This window comes from Natrix helvetica (assembly GCF_964273705.1).
Source record: "Natrix helvetica genome assembly, chromosome: 1".
NCBI classification, from domain to species: domain Eukaryota; kingdom Metazoa; phylum Chordata; class Lepidosauria; order Squamata; family Natricidae; genus Natrix; species Natrix helvetica.
The window spans coordinates 226,451,945-226,466,221 of record NC_138548.1 but is presented as its reverse complement, the minus strand read 5'-3'; the positions used below and the strand labels follow the sequence as shown (position 1 = coordinate 226,466,221).

General features: G+C 41.0%; 1 protein-coding gene across 3 annotated transcripts in view; it reads left to right on the top strand.

The window, feature by feature from the left end:
- The window catches only part of MMD (monocyte to macrophage differentiation associated), a 48,489-nt gene extending 43,362 nt beyond the window's left edge, over positions 1-5,127 (top strand). For all 3 annotated transcript variants that reach the window (XM_081939843.1, XM_081939845.1, XM_081939844.1), the window contains 3 exons: positions 1,047-1,148; positions 2,765-2,834; positions 4,173-5,127. In XM_081939843.1, the coding sequence (XP_081795969.1) occupies positions 1,047-1,148; positions 2,765-2,834; positions 4,173-4,373 (373 nt within the window). In that variant the 3' untranslated portion in view covers positions 4,374-5,127. The remainder of the gene's footprint in view (positions 1-1,046; positions 1,149-2,764; positions 2,835-4,172) is intronic.
- The last annotated feature ends 9,150 nt before the right edge of the window (positions 5,128-14,277 follow it).

Below are 14,277 nucleotides of genomic sequence, written 5' to 3'. Positions count from 1 at the left end.
ATTGCTCCTAATCTGAGAAAAAATGAAAGTCCAATTTGTTTTCCATCTGATAAATTAAGTCTGGTGGTTTGGGGGGAAGGGGGAATTGCTGGTTTGTTTTCGTCTTTGCCTTTTCAAGTTGACCTGATCCCACAAGAATAACACAGAATCGTATTTCTGCTTTTTGGTGGGCCATGCCCCAAATCATGTACCGCAGCTGTAGCTCTGAATGTGAGGCAACAATATTCTGTGATGCTGCACTTACACTGTACTCTTCTCAGAGAACTGAAATAATTTTAATAAAATTTTATTATTATAAGAAGCTATGGTACACATTTTTAAATTTTAGTTTCCAGTGTAATAGGGATTAATACATTAAAATGCACAGATAGTCCTCAATTTATGACTACACTTGAGCCGAAAATTTATGTTGCTAAGTGAGACATTTGTTAAGTGAGTTTTGCCCCATTTTACAACTTTTCTTGCCACAGTTGTTAAAGGAATCTTTGCGATTGTTGAATTAGTAATATGGTTGTGAAGTAAATCTGGCTTCCTCATTGACTTTGCTCATCAGAAGATTGCAAAAGCTGGTCTTATCACCCCAGGACACTGCAGTTATCATAAATATGAACCAGTTGCCAAGCATCTAAATTTTGATCACATGACCAAGGGGATGCTGCAGCAGTCGTAAGTGTGAAAAAAAGTCCTGACCATTTGTCCGTGTGGTAACTTTGAACAGTCACTAAATGAACTGTTGTAAGTCAAGGACTACCATACTTTGCTATCAAAACTAACTTTTTCAATTCATTGTTTAATGCCAGTGATATGGAATTTCTAAATAAGTTTGAATATTAAGCATTCATACTGCTATATTTTAACAACTTTTTTCTTCATTTTTAAAAAACTAAAACCATATTAATAATAAAAAGGATTTGTTTTTCTCCTTCTTCCTGCCTTTGAGAACTCCTGACTGGATTTTTTTTTTACATTTGGAAAAAGAATTTTAAGATGTCTTTAATATGTCATTCTTTTATTAGTTCAGAAAGTCATTTAAATATTTTTTTCAGGTTAAATCTTCGTGAACTTGGGCCTCTGGCATCTCATATGCGTTGGTTTATCTGGCTAATGGCTGCTGGAGGAGCTTTTTATGTATTTCTCTACCATGAAAAGTAAGGATTATCATGATTATTCTTGAAGTGATCTCTCTCTATGTCTGTCTATAAATTTAGGGATATATCTTTTGATAAATGTTTGCGTGTGGTGTTTTTACATTAAAAACATTGGAATTGCTTTTTCAGGATAAAACAAACCATTTTTATTTAATCACACTCTAATTTCTCTTAAGAAAAATGCATTTATATTAATTTTTTTCTCTCTCACAGTGCCAATATGAGGACATTATCAGCCTATAAAAAAATCACTTGTCTTGCTTTTTAGATTTCTTTTTTATAAATAATTAAAGCAGCACTTAATATTCTGCTTGATGAGAACAGCTTGGATTTATATGAAAAAAATAAGAGTATGTGGCTGCAGTCCATTTTTTATTCCACTGTATACACCCAGACAGTACTCTTAATATTAAAGTTCTAGGGGAACATACACTATATTGCCAAAAGTATTCGCTCACAACTGCTTCTGATTATGTGGATGGGTGAGCGAATACTTTTGGCAATATAGTGTATTTTCTAATACAGCAACAGACAGAAGGTAGATCAGGATTTATTGCTAACTGAGTTCATAAGATTTTGAATATTCTCAGAGAAGCTCTCTTAATTCTAAATTCATATATTTTGTTTCTGGCTTGAAGAGTTGGAAGTAAATGGCTCTGAAAGTTTTAAGTATGCCTATTGTTATGCTAGCTAGTAAGAGTGACTGATCCTTTACAGGAGCTTAAGCACAATGTGTGGCCTCCAAATGTGTCATTTGAAGTAGCTTTTCACATGTTTTGTGAAGATATGAAAATTGTTACCCAATACAAGTCGTCTATCACATTTGGTTTAAAACAGGGATCTCCAAATTTGGCAACTTTTAAGACTTGCGGACATGGCTGGATGAGGAATTCTGGGAATTGAAGTCCGCAAGCCTTAAAATTGCCAAATTTGGAGACCTGCTTTAAAAGATTGCTGTAGAGCATAGGTGCCAGACTTACAGTCTGTGGGCTACAGTGTTTCTTTTGAACATGGCAGACTGAAAATAAGCATTTTCCATTGGGGATGTCTTTATTCTTACAAAGTTTGAAGGCACATTTCATTTTTTAGAAACTAAAGCCACCACAAATCAGAACTATTTTAGCTCTGGCCCAACACTGCTTGACCTTCAGCATACTTCATGAAGTTTTGTGCAGATCTTGAGCCACTAGCTCTATGCTCTCGCTAAAGTGTGTTATGCTGAGCTGCACAAGATACTGTTTCTACAAGTGCTTGGGGTGCATCTTTTTCTGTCCCTTACTTAGGAATGCATTCCCCCGTGTAAGGGAAAGTCTTCCTTCTGAATCTTGGTGAGAGGTGGCAAGAGAGTGATACACACTCACATGCTTACAGATGCTGTTTTATTTCTCTGCTAACAATGGAAATTGAACCAACAAGAAACTCTTCCCATTTTCTGGCTGCTTCACATTAGATTAACAAATCTATCATTAAAGATTTGCTGAAGTTTATGTCTATCTTCTGTCCACAAACAACAGGAAATCTGGTTGATGCTGAAGCAAAAATATGTTGTGTTTCTAAAGGAAGAAAGTGCAGTTTTCATAATTTCAGGCTAATGTACCTTTTGTTTTTGTACACAGGTATAAAATCGTGGAGCTGTTCTTCTATTTAGCAATGGGATTTTCTCCTGCTCTAGTTGTAACTTCCATGGTAAGGAACTCATATTTAAATAGTTGCATTTAAAAGAAAAGCCTTGTGCAATCACTTATAGACTTCAAATTTAAAAGAGCACTAACAAGCTGACTTTATTTTTTTTTCCTCCCTTTTTTTTGTTATTGGAACAACACAACTTTAAGAAAGCAGAAAAATGGACAGACAACAGAGCGCTTCCCAATGCTCTAAAAGGAAACAGTGGTCAATAGCATAAAAGCCTGTGGGGAGAGAGAGAGAGAGAGAGAGAGAGAGAGAGAGCATCTCTCCAGTACAGATTATCCACAAGAGGGACTAGGGCTATTTGTGTGCCAGTTCGTGTCTGAACCCAGATGAAAGGGATGTAGATAATTACTTGTAAGAATCGTTTGGGGTTGCAATGCTACTGCTTTGGTCATTAATTTGGATACACAGAAGGACAGTAGGAATTGGTTGGGTTCAAAGATACTTACTTAAGCAAGAAACTTGACATTGCTTTCCTTAAGGGATGGGAGCACTTGGCCTTAATTACCAGATGTGTCATGTACTGGCTCCGCTCCACCCGGTTTAGCGAGGGTGTGTGTGTCCTGATATGTCATGTGATGCCACTGTAACGCCATGAGTTCGACACCCCTACATTAAATGGTGAAGCCGCCAGCACATATCCTTAAAGGTAACCAAGTCCCAGAGAGAAGAGTGGTGGAAGTGGAAGATGAAATCCTTGTTGAGTATAACAACATCTCATCCCTAGCCCAAAGGACTGGGTCTCTTCTGCATGAAGTACTTGGTTGGCAGAAGGTGAACCCATACAAGTTGCTGTTCCCCATTTAGTTAACTCCTTGATTTTTTTCTAATGCCCTGTACATTAACATTTTTATTAGAAACCAACCTGGGGTTCATTGGAAGTAGTATTAAGGTCTATGGCTGCTCCACCTGACTGTCCAGGTCACTTCCACAAGCAGAGGCACAGAAAAGAATCATGTCTAAATAGTTTTACCTCTCCACATGGATCTGCCTCCCCTCCTTCTCCTCTTCTTCCATTTATCCTTATTATACTTGGATAGCAACCCCAATAGCTACTGTAGAGGAATGTAAACACCTGCCTAGGTCACAATAATCCTCTCCCTTCACTAAAGCAATAAATACATTGCTGGTCCCTGTAGAAACCAGGATGCTGTACTACGGAGCCTCTTGGTTTTAAGACAAGAGGCTTTTACCTGTTAATAGTTTTTTTTTACCTTTACCTTGCCTGTGTATAGCCTGAACAGAAATTGTGCTGTATTCCTCCAGTGTTAATGACTGTTCTTTTACATGCACCCAGGTTTAAAAGAAACTTGTTCCCTTTCTGTTCCTCTACAGAACAACACGGACGGACTTCAAGAACTTGCCTGGGGAGGTGTAATTTATTGCATGGGAGTGATCTTCTTCAAGAGTGATGGAATAATTCCGTTTGCCCATGCCATCTGGCATCTGTTTGTTGCCACTGCAGCTGCTGTTCATTATTATGCTATTTGGAAGTATCTTTACAAAAGTCCTGCAGATATCATCCTTCAGCTATGATATGAAACGCGAAGACAGAGACATTTGCAACAACAATATGCCTTTGACTCAGTATTACTTGGGGAAAAGAAATTCTCGGGAAATGTGGGGAAGGGGATGGTAGAGGGGAAAATGCACTGACTTTGATTGTTTTCACTTTTACTGTGAACTTAAGTGACAAAAATCTTTCGTAGAACTACAGTTTGCATAAGAAGTGCTGGAGCCCCTGGTTCTCTAAGCACTATCCTAGGAGAGCCCCAGTTGAAATAAATAGGACTTGGGCAACAACATGGCACTCCTGTTCATTTCAGGGCGGCTTGCACAGAAGCCTAGCCTTTTCGTGTGGCATCCACGGTGAAGATGTGGAGGCTACGTCTGACCACTGAATTTTAGGTGGGGCATTTAAGTCCATTTAAGCCCAGGTTGGGATTTTGGTTCAAACCAACATGCTGCATTATGAAATATCCATTCCACATTAACAAGCTACAACGATGTGAAAAAAATGGGTGGTGGTATGTTTACAAATTCTTTTTTAATGTCTGTCATAAGTTTAACTTTCTCATCTTTAAACGTCGTAAACTTATGAATCGTAGAAGTTTATGTGACAGCAAAACCACATTTTTAAAAATTGCTTCTATCACCTTTCACAAATAATTTCATCAAATGCAAATCATGGACCGATAGGGTTTAGCTCTTCCATCCCAAACCTGATAAACCAATGTGACTTTTATAAAATGTTTTTTAAATAAAGAAATGGCGCTTCTTTTTTTCTTTTTTTTTGGGGGGGCGAAAACCAAAAACAAACCTGGCTACATTCCATGTATTGGTACATAATATCTCTACCAGGTTTTTTTCATTTAAAAGAAAACGTGATTGATAATAATTTCTAAAACCGGCTTTGCCAACCTAAAAGCCCGAAAAGCTTCCACCCTCTGTGGTAAACTGCATTGCCTGTGTGGAATGTATTTCAGAATACAACTAATGCTGTCTAATACGGTGCCATTTCTAGAAGAATTTGTAGGTATTTGTGTGAAAGCATTCTGAACATTTTAGTTAGAAATTGTGACCAGCAGTTAACAGCTGTAACATTTGAATGACTAAAGCATCAGTAATTTTGTAGATTCGTAAGACATTTGGTGCTCAAGCAGAGGTCCTAGTGCAACTTTATGCCTGTTTACTCAGAAGTAAATCTCATGGTATTAATGAAGTTTACTCCCTAGTGATATTAGGACTACGTCCTTACAGTATTCAAGATTACTACTAGTTGGCCCAATTACTCCCATTGGGTGTAACCTCACTAGGGTACTTTTGCCATTTCTGAAAAGTAAAGAGTTGCTGATAAAATTTTTGAATATTAATAGTGAGTGGTTCACTATAACACCCAAATGGCCTTTATGGAAGGGGAACTTAAAAGACTTGTGATGTCTCCTCCATCTGGGACTTAAAGTCACAAAACTGCAAGCGTATGTGGTTCTTACCATAGTAGTTGGGATAATAACGGTAGCAGTTTGGTTGTCTGATGTGCTTATTAAATGACAAGATATTTGAATCTTTGTTGTGATGGTCATTGTCAAGTTACTGTATACGTCCCACTATACTATGAATGTCTTATATTAAGATTGAATTTATGCTTTTTGTAACTTGCTCTTTTTCATGTAAGTGTTTTAAAAAAAAAACCTAAAACGAAACATGTTGCCTTTTTCAGATTTTACTCTGGAGATTTTACCTGTGAAACAACAGAATGAAACTATTAAAATATTGGGGGAGGGTTGCCCCTCTCCACAGCCTAGAAGCATGTAAACCTCTTCAACATTTGCCAGTTGGTTGTAATCTGGCTTCTACAGTTTGATGCCTTCATTTTAGACAGAGAGGCTGCTCAGAAATAAACCAGGTTTCAGTGCAGTATTAGCTAATGACTATAAAATTGTATCTTATCAGACTCTCTTCCAAAGCTGTTCAGTGTATGAAGATGTCTGTAAATTTCCGACTAAGCACTAGTTGTTTCACTCTTTTTCTTAACATGTCAACATTTATAGACAGTGTTGCAAAAGAACGGAAGAGCCTTACAAGAAGTTTCCATCTAGCTATTGGAATCCAAGAGTTGGAGAACTTGTTTAAGTTTCTGATTTAGAATGTCAGGAAAAAAATATATCAAAAGTACAAAACGTTTACTGCGTCCATTCTGGAATATCTGAGTGACACAGCTCTGTTTTTTATTTTCTTAACTGATTCTAAATATTTTCACTTTACGCGAGTTCTCTTAAATCGAGTGTAGTGCTGTTAAAACCACTAAAATATGTTTAAAGCTCTGTTTTTGTCAAAACTAGTTCTAAATAATACTGCTACCTTTATGGTAACTTCGTGTGGTCTTTATAATATTGCATATTCTAAGGATGAAAAGTGTTAAGGTTGAAAACAACTGAACATGTCCTACCCCTAATTTAATCTAGTTCCTGAAGGTTAAATGTACTGGATTAATGCAAATAAACATTTTGTGCAATTTGGAATTCTGTTGGCAAATGTTGCATTTATCATGGCCTGGGTCGTGCAAGACTATAGAAGTTGTTATGGTTCGTTTTCTATCATCCAGATTATGGCCATAAGCATGCAAAGGTGGCAGAGTGGACACTGACTAACTCCCATGCATCTTTTATAGTCTGCAGCACAAGACAATACTGATATCTGGCCGTATACATACAGTATAGGTTTGAAAGGAGATTCAGCTTTCCACATGTTTCTTTTACTTGAGAGAAATTACTGTGGAAGAATAGAGATCGACTCTGTTGGGGGGGTGGGTATTGTCTTTAAGAGGACATTTTGCTGTGGCCTTTTAAAGGATGTGCAGTGTTTTAATATCTCCCTGTTTTATTGTAGCAATGAAGAAAGGGCTACTTTGTGAAATCATTGAAAACAAGCAACAATTCTAACCCCCAAGTCTGGTGACTGGAAGGGGCTAGAATGAAGCAAAGCATCACTCTACTAGTTGAGTAGTTTGTCTACATAGGGAGATCTCATTGGTGCTGGACAACCAAGTGAAATGTTGCAAGCCCAAATGGAAGATGAGTTTAGACCAGCTAATTTTAAGACCTTTTCTTTCTCTCAAAAAGTGTTAGAGTGGGCCCTCGCCATGTTTACATCCATATTTTCCTTCCCAATGAGACATAAAGGAGTGAAAAAATATTTAGAGAAGAAAGCATGACCATTGACTTGCTGCTTTGTTCGGCTTGAGTGACAGGTTTTGAAGAACGTGGGCAGCCCCAGTCATTCTCAATGACAACAATGTCATTCTCAACATTACTTAAAATTGTATTGTCCTGATAATTGATTTCACCACCAGAGTAGAAAACATTCTGAACCTTGAAACATGCAAAGGGAACTCTCAACTATAATCTCCAATGGTCTGACAAACCTCCAACAGAAGTGTAAAATAATAGCAGCAATTAGAAACCAAGCCTACATATCTGCGGTCAAATCTCTCTTGTGAAGCCTCTTAAAAATTACAGTGTTTCCCCGAAAATACGACAGGGTCTTATATTTTTTGACCCATGAAATATGGCCTTGGGCTTATTAAAGGGGAGGGCTTATTATTTTGGGGTTGCCAGGCGGCTGCTCCCTTGCGACCGGGCTCCCGAAGAGCCGGGCACAAGATCAGGGTTGAATGGCTGTGTTGCCCTGTCGCAGCAGCCATGAGGTTACCAAGCTCCCGAACAGCCACCCAGCAACCCCCCTTTCCAGCCGGGCACAGCGCTGCTGACTGACCTAGCAGTACCCGGAAGCGCCAGGTTGTGGGCTGCAGATTGTACAACCATAGAGTACTCCCAGAGCGGCATCTGTCCTCCGTTGTGGCTTCCAAAGCATGGAGGTAGGATACTGCTCTGGGAGTACGCTCTGGTTGTACGCTACCATAGAGCGTACTTCCAGAGCGGCATCCATCGTCCGTGCTTTGAAAGAAAAATCCCAAGCGGCGGGCAGCACCAGCAGTGGAAATGCCATCTCTACAAGTACTGTAGAGTTAGCCAAGGGCATCGTGAGCCTGTGAGACGCACGAGCGGGGAGTGGAAAAGCCACTGTGCAACCCCCCTCTCCAGCCATGCAGAGCCCCATTCACTCACCTAGGGGCATTCTGAAGGCACCGAGCCACGGGAGGCGGAGGGCGGCGAACAGGCGCTTGCGTTGCTTGGTGCCTTCTGGGTACTGCTAGGTCGGTCAGCCGCGCTGTGCCCGGCTGGAAAGGGGGGTTGCCGGGCGGCTGTTCGTGAGCTTGGTAACCTCGTTGCTGCTGCGACAGCGCAACACAGCCATTCGACCCTGAGGCTGTGCCCGGCTCTTCGGGAGCCCGGTTGCAAGGGAGCAGCTGCCCAGCAACCCCTCTCTTCAGCTGGGCACAGCCCCGTTGACCGACCTAGCGGTACCCCGAAAGCACCAAGTAACGCAAGCGCTTTTGCCCCCACCTTGTTCCCGCGGCTTGGCGCTTTCGGGATACCGTTAGGTCGGCGAGCGGTACTCTGCCTGGCCAGAGGGGAGGCATTGTCCAGGGGGCTTATTTTGGGGGGTGGGCTTATATTTTTGCCCACGCGAAAAATGTGGCAAGGCTTTAGTTTCAGGACAAGTCGTATTTTCGGGGAAACACGGTAGTATTTGTGAAGGCTTACTATATTGGAATTAGTTTGGCAGTTTACCTCGGTAGGATCATGTGTCCACTTTACAAACTTTGATACTCTGAATCTATATTTTAGTGTAATTTGGCTTATTTAGAAGTGTTTATACATCAGCATATTGGGCGAATAATTATTCCATTATTCCCATGCCATTTGGGAAAGTCTGTGGTTTTAAAAGGCTGCTAAAAAAAGAATGGGTCAACACACAACATTGGTGTTGATGTAGTGTTGGAAGACAAAGTTTAGAAATCCTTCTTCTAATCAGTCTTTCAAGCTTCACAAATCCAGTTTGGGGGGGAGGGCTTAATTCCAGAAGATTGTTTCCTAGCCCCAAGATGCATGGCTTTTCCCTTTTATATCTTTTTGTAATTTTAATATTCACGTATTGGCATGAACAATTCCCTCCCTCCCTCCAATTACATACATTCAAAAGCATCAGAAAATGCTACAGAGTTGGTAGGCTGCAAAAGAAAAAGGGAGCCTTGTAAGAAATGTTTCTGAGTAGTATTTTCATTATATAAATGGGTTGACTGGGAGCTTCAGGATTTTTAAAACTTAAAAAAGATTTCTCTGTTGAGGAGCCCCAAGGGATTTCCACAATTACATATTCTAAAAGGTGCCCCCAGAATCCTACTTTTTGCTAGCATAGACTAACAAGGCTCTCCACTTACATAATTTAAACCAGTTGATGATTCTTATTTTTCCTTAAGGATTTTTTTTTTAATGTTTCCAAAATCTTTTATCAATTTTACTGCAGTTTGGAAGGCAATTCGCAATGGAGTTTAGTGCGGTGCAGTGCAATACTTCACTTGATCATGGTCAAATGTCTTTGGGGCATATAATCTCAGCCTGACCTAGTTTACAAAATTCTTTTGGGAATGAAAATAAGGAGACATCCCCTATTGGCTGCCTTGAATTCTCAGTCAAAAACTGGAATATCTTAAGGAAATAATAATAATTCAGTATTATTGAATAGACTGGCAGCACACCTACTCTTGTGACTTTTGATGGGAAACAAGAAAGCAAAGAATTTGTTCCAAGTTCCCAATGTTTTCTGTAGCTGTAATACTGAAACATTTTGAATGTTGTTTCATCACTACAAACCAACCTGAAATGCTTTGAATTGAGCTCTCATTCTGAGCTTGAAACAAGCCATATTCTCAATATAGTGCCTACCCTTATAAGTAATGGTTTATTTAAGGTTTCCACTCTGCTTTAATGAGTCTTACAAACTTATATAAATAAAAGCACAGTGGGCTGATTTGTGTAAAAGTAGGAGGAACCCCTATTTGTGACATCACCCAAACCTCACCATTTCTACGATAAGCCCTTTTTATATCCTAAGCAGAGGACTGTTCTTCACAGAGAGCCTAGCTGGAAGGGTGACTACAGGCTAAATCTTATATTTGCTCTGTTAAAGTCATATTATTAGCAGGCTTTACATTAGACGAAGCTCATTGTTAAGTTGGTTCTATTTTGAAAGCTCTGTTGTGTTTGTGCTCTGAACACCACTGTGATTTCTGAAGCTGCCCTTGAAAGAGGTGGATGTATACAGTAGCACGGTGTCTCTTAGGAATTTTAGTCATCAAATCTTTTAAACCCGAACAAAATGTACAGTTAGACATAAATAAGGTTTTCTGCAGTCTGAAAGACAAGGAAGTACGGAATACAGAGGAAGTGCAAAGTCATAACGAAACAGTGAAGTTAACAATCACTTATTCTTAAAATAGCTTTCCAATTTCAGTTGCTCTTGAGCTGGTTCAGGGTAAGAGTGTTTCACCATAACACACTCCAGTATTTGAACAGGTTCCAGTTCATCTCCCACTAATGGGAGTGGGAGATCAGTGATCATATTAATAATAGAGAACTCCTATAAATCAGTCGTTCACTATCATTGTCTTTCAATTAAGTACTCAAAAGAGAGAAGATAACTTTTCAAGAATCTGTCTTGTGATGAATCCAATCAATACCCCAAATATCAGTTTTAGCATAGAATAAGAATTCATGAAATTTCAGGAAAAGGTTAGTGTTGTTTCTCTTAAATGTAGAGTAGGACATTTCCTTCCTCCAATTGGCTGATGGCCAACTGTCTCTTGAGCCCAAAAGGCCGGGGTGAGCAGTATTTCTCCCATGGCCCGTGACGAAGGGTCTGGGACAGAAGAGGCTGGGTCCCATTACCTAGGGCGAAGATCTAGGGCACCGATGGCGAACCTTTTTTGGCTCGCGTGCCATAAGTGGGGGGAGTGCAGGGGGGTAGTGTGCAGGCGTGCCACACCCATAATGCAATACATGACACCCCCCAGTGTGCATGCACGCACTACAAGCCCTCCCCCCATTTTTGCATGCTTTTTTTGCCCTCCCCAGGCTCCAGAGGCTTTATAGGAGCCTGGGGAGGGCGAAAACAGCCCCCGCCCCCTGGAAGCCCTCCGGAGGCTTGAGGGACCTTCATGAGCTTCCCTGAAGCCTCCGGAGCAGTCAAAACGACCCTCCGAGCAAACCGGAAGTCAGTTCCCGAACTTCCGGTTTGCCCGTAGGGCCGGTTTTTTGCGCTCCTGAGGCTTCAGGGAAGCTCATGAAGCCTCCGGAGGGCCTCTGGGGGGGCAGGGGGCTCTTTTCACCCTCCCCAGGCTCCTATAAAGGCTCTGGGTGAAAAATGGCTTTAAAAAAGGGTGAATTCAGCTGGCCAGCGCGCACATGCGCGCTGGCCAGCTGACAGGGCAGCGCCTCGCGTGCCCTGTCAAATGGCTCCGTGTGCCACCTGTGGCACTCGTGCCATAGGTTCGCTATCACTGATCTAGGGTCCTAAAAGCGGAGGCAAAATGGTAGATGTGAATGACTGGGGGAGAAACCCTGGGGGCGAACAAGGGGCGAACAAGGGTACGAGGAGAACAGTCCCATTCCGGCCACTGATTAGGGACGATAGTCCAAACAATTCCTGGTCATACATTCCCCACTCCAGTTATTTGGGCAACATTTTCTTCAGTCACGATACATCTAAGGGTACAACAAAAAATAAGCATACCAGAGAGTTTTATAAACCCTCTTTTAGGTGCCGCAATTGCACAAGTAATAAAAGTTCTCTTTTGTGCTAAATTAGTTTTATTTTTAATAGAGAGTTAGACCCTCATTTAATGCTCACATATTTATGAAACAAAGTTTCTTTCAAGTAAATGTTTTTCTAAGAAGAAGAAAAAAGCTAAGAGAAACTTGAGAAATCTGCCCTGTTGATTCAAGCTACTTTTTTCCTCCGTAAATCAAGCAATATCCATTTTATTTTCATTCTTAACAACTGATGTTTTTAGGGGCAGATGGTGAATTGATTTGCCAGAGCAAGATCCTCAAATTAGCTCTTAGATGTCTATGGAGATTCTCAGTCATCCAAGCCATGGTGGTCCCAACCTGCTTTTTCAAAAGGCGACTCGGCTTTCTTAGCTCTTGGGTGCCCTCTTGCGGGAGGAGATGGTATTTTATATTGGTAAATTGATTTTTGTTTTCATTACATCATTTTCTTTCAGTTGATTCTTCTAACCACAGGTTTGATCAAGTATCTGAGGGCAGACGACTATCATCTCTAACCTTGAAATATGTGGTTCTGGAAAAGAAATTCTAATTTCTAACCACAAAACAGCAATCACCTACCTTCTATTCAAACAATAGAAAATATAAAATCTGGCTATTTTTTTTTTTTTAAAGTTACAATCCAAGCCTTTGAAAATATCAGCTCCTACAATGAACACTCTCCACAATTGTCCCCATTGGTTACTCTGCCAGTTCTATACATTAATGGAGACCTAACACTAGCCCTTAGTTTATTTGCCCCTAATGGGATTTTCCCATCTATCTTACCAGGAAATGTAGATAATGCTGATTTGAAAAGTCAGCACCCTCCTAAGCATAATCAAGCACTCTGAATCCGTTGGCGTGTCCATTTTCCTGTCCAAATTCATGGAGACCTAACCCTAACACTAGGTGTATTTTCTCCCCAATAGGATTTTCCTATGTATCTTACAAGGAAGGTAGATAAGGCAGACTCGAAAAGTCAGCATCCTCCTAAGCATAATCAAGTGCTCCAAATTGGTTGGTGATGTCCATTTGTCTCTCAGGATTCATGGAGACTTAATCCTAACCTGTTGTGGCCCAGCAGGCGCCGTTGGAGCTGCCACCAGACTCCGACAGCGAGGGTCCCTATGAGTCGGCTCTGGAGGATGTGGAGGACCCTGGACAGGGTTATGACTCCGAGCAGGGATCAGAGAGGCTGGTTGGCCAACAGGAGGCGCCTGAGGCATGGAGCAGTGGTGAAAGCCAAAGGGAGGGTGCTCCTGATGTCATGCCTTGGAGCAGTGGGGAGGAGACAAGGGACAGTGAGTCAGACATCAGCAGTGAGTTGTTAGATGCTCGTTACCGGCGCACTAACAGGCGTCAGGAGCAATTGCGCAGTTACAGGAGGTAATTGCTCTCAGCTGATGATAATTAGACTCCTCTCCAGACTATAAAAGGACTGCTTGTGCACACGGCCTTTTGCAGAAGTCAACGCATGAACTAATGTGGGAGAACAGTCTTGTGAGCATGGCAGGCTGGATTGCTGCCAGTGCTATCAGTGCCGAGTTGTTATGAAGGCTTATTTGTGTTGGATTGCTGCCAAGGACCTGTCTGTTTGTAAATAAATCCGGTACCTTATCTGTGGCTCGGAGTGTGTGTGTGTTGGTAGGGGGGGGTCAGAACATAACCCTAGGTGTATTTTCTCCCCATTGTGATTTTCTCATGAATCTTAGCAGGAAATGTAGATAAGGCTGAGTCAAAAACTCAGCCCCCTCCTAAACATAATCAAGCACTCTGAATCCATTGGTGATGTCAATTTTCTTGTCCAAATTTATAGAGACCTATCTCTAACCCTAAGTTATTTTCTCCTCATGAGATATTCCCATGTATCTTACAAGGAAACGTAGATAAGGCTGACTTGAAAAGTCAAAGCCCTCCTAAGCATAATCAATCACTCTGATACAGTTGGCAATGTCCATTTTCCTGTCTGAATTCATGGAGACTTAACCCTAGGTGTATTTTCTCCCCAATGAGATTTTTCCATGTATCTTACCAGGAAACGTAGATAATGCCAACTCGAAAAGTCGGCACCCTCCTAAGCATAATCAAGCACTTCAAAACTTTTGGCGATGTCCATTTTCCTGTCTGGAGACCTAACCCTAACACTAGGTGTATTTTCTCCCCAATGGGATTTTCCCATGTATCTTACTAGGAAACGTAATTGAGGC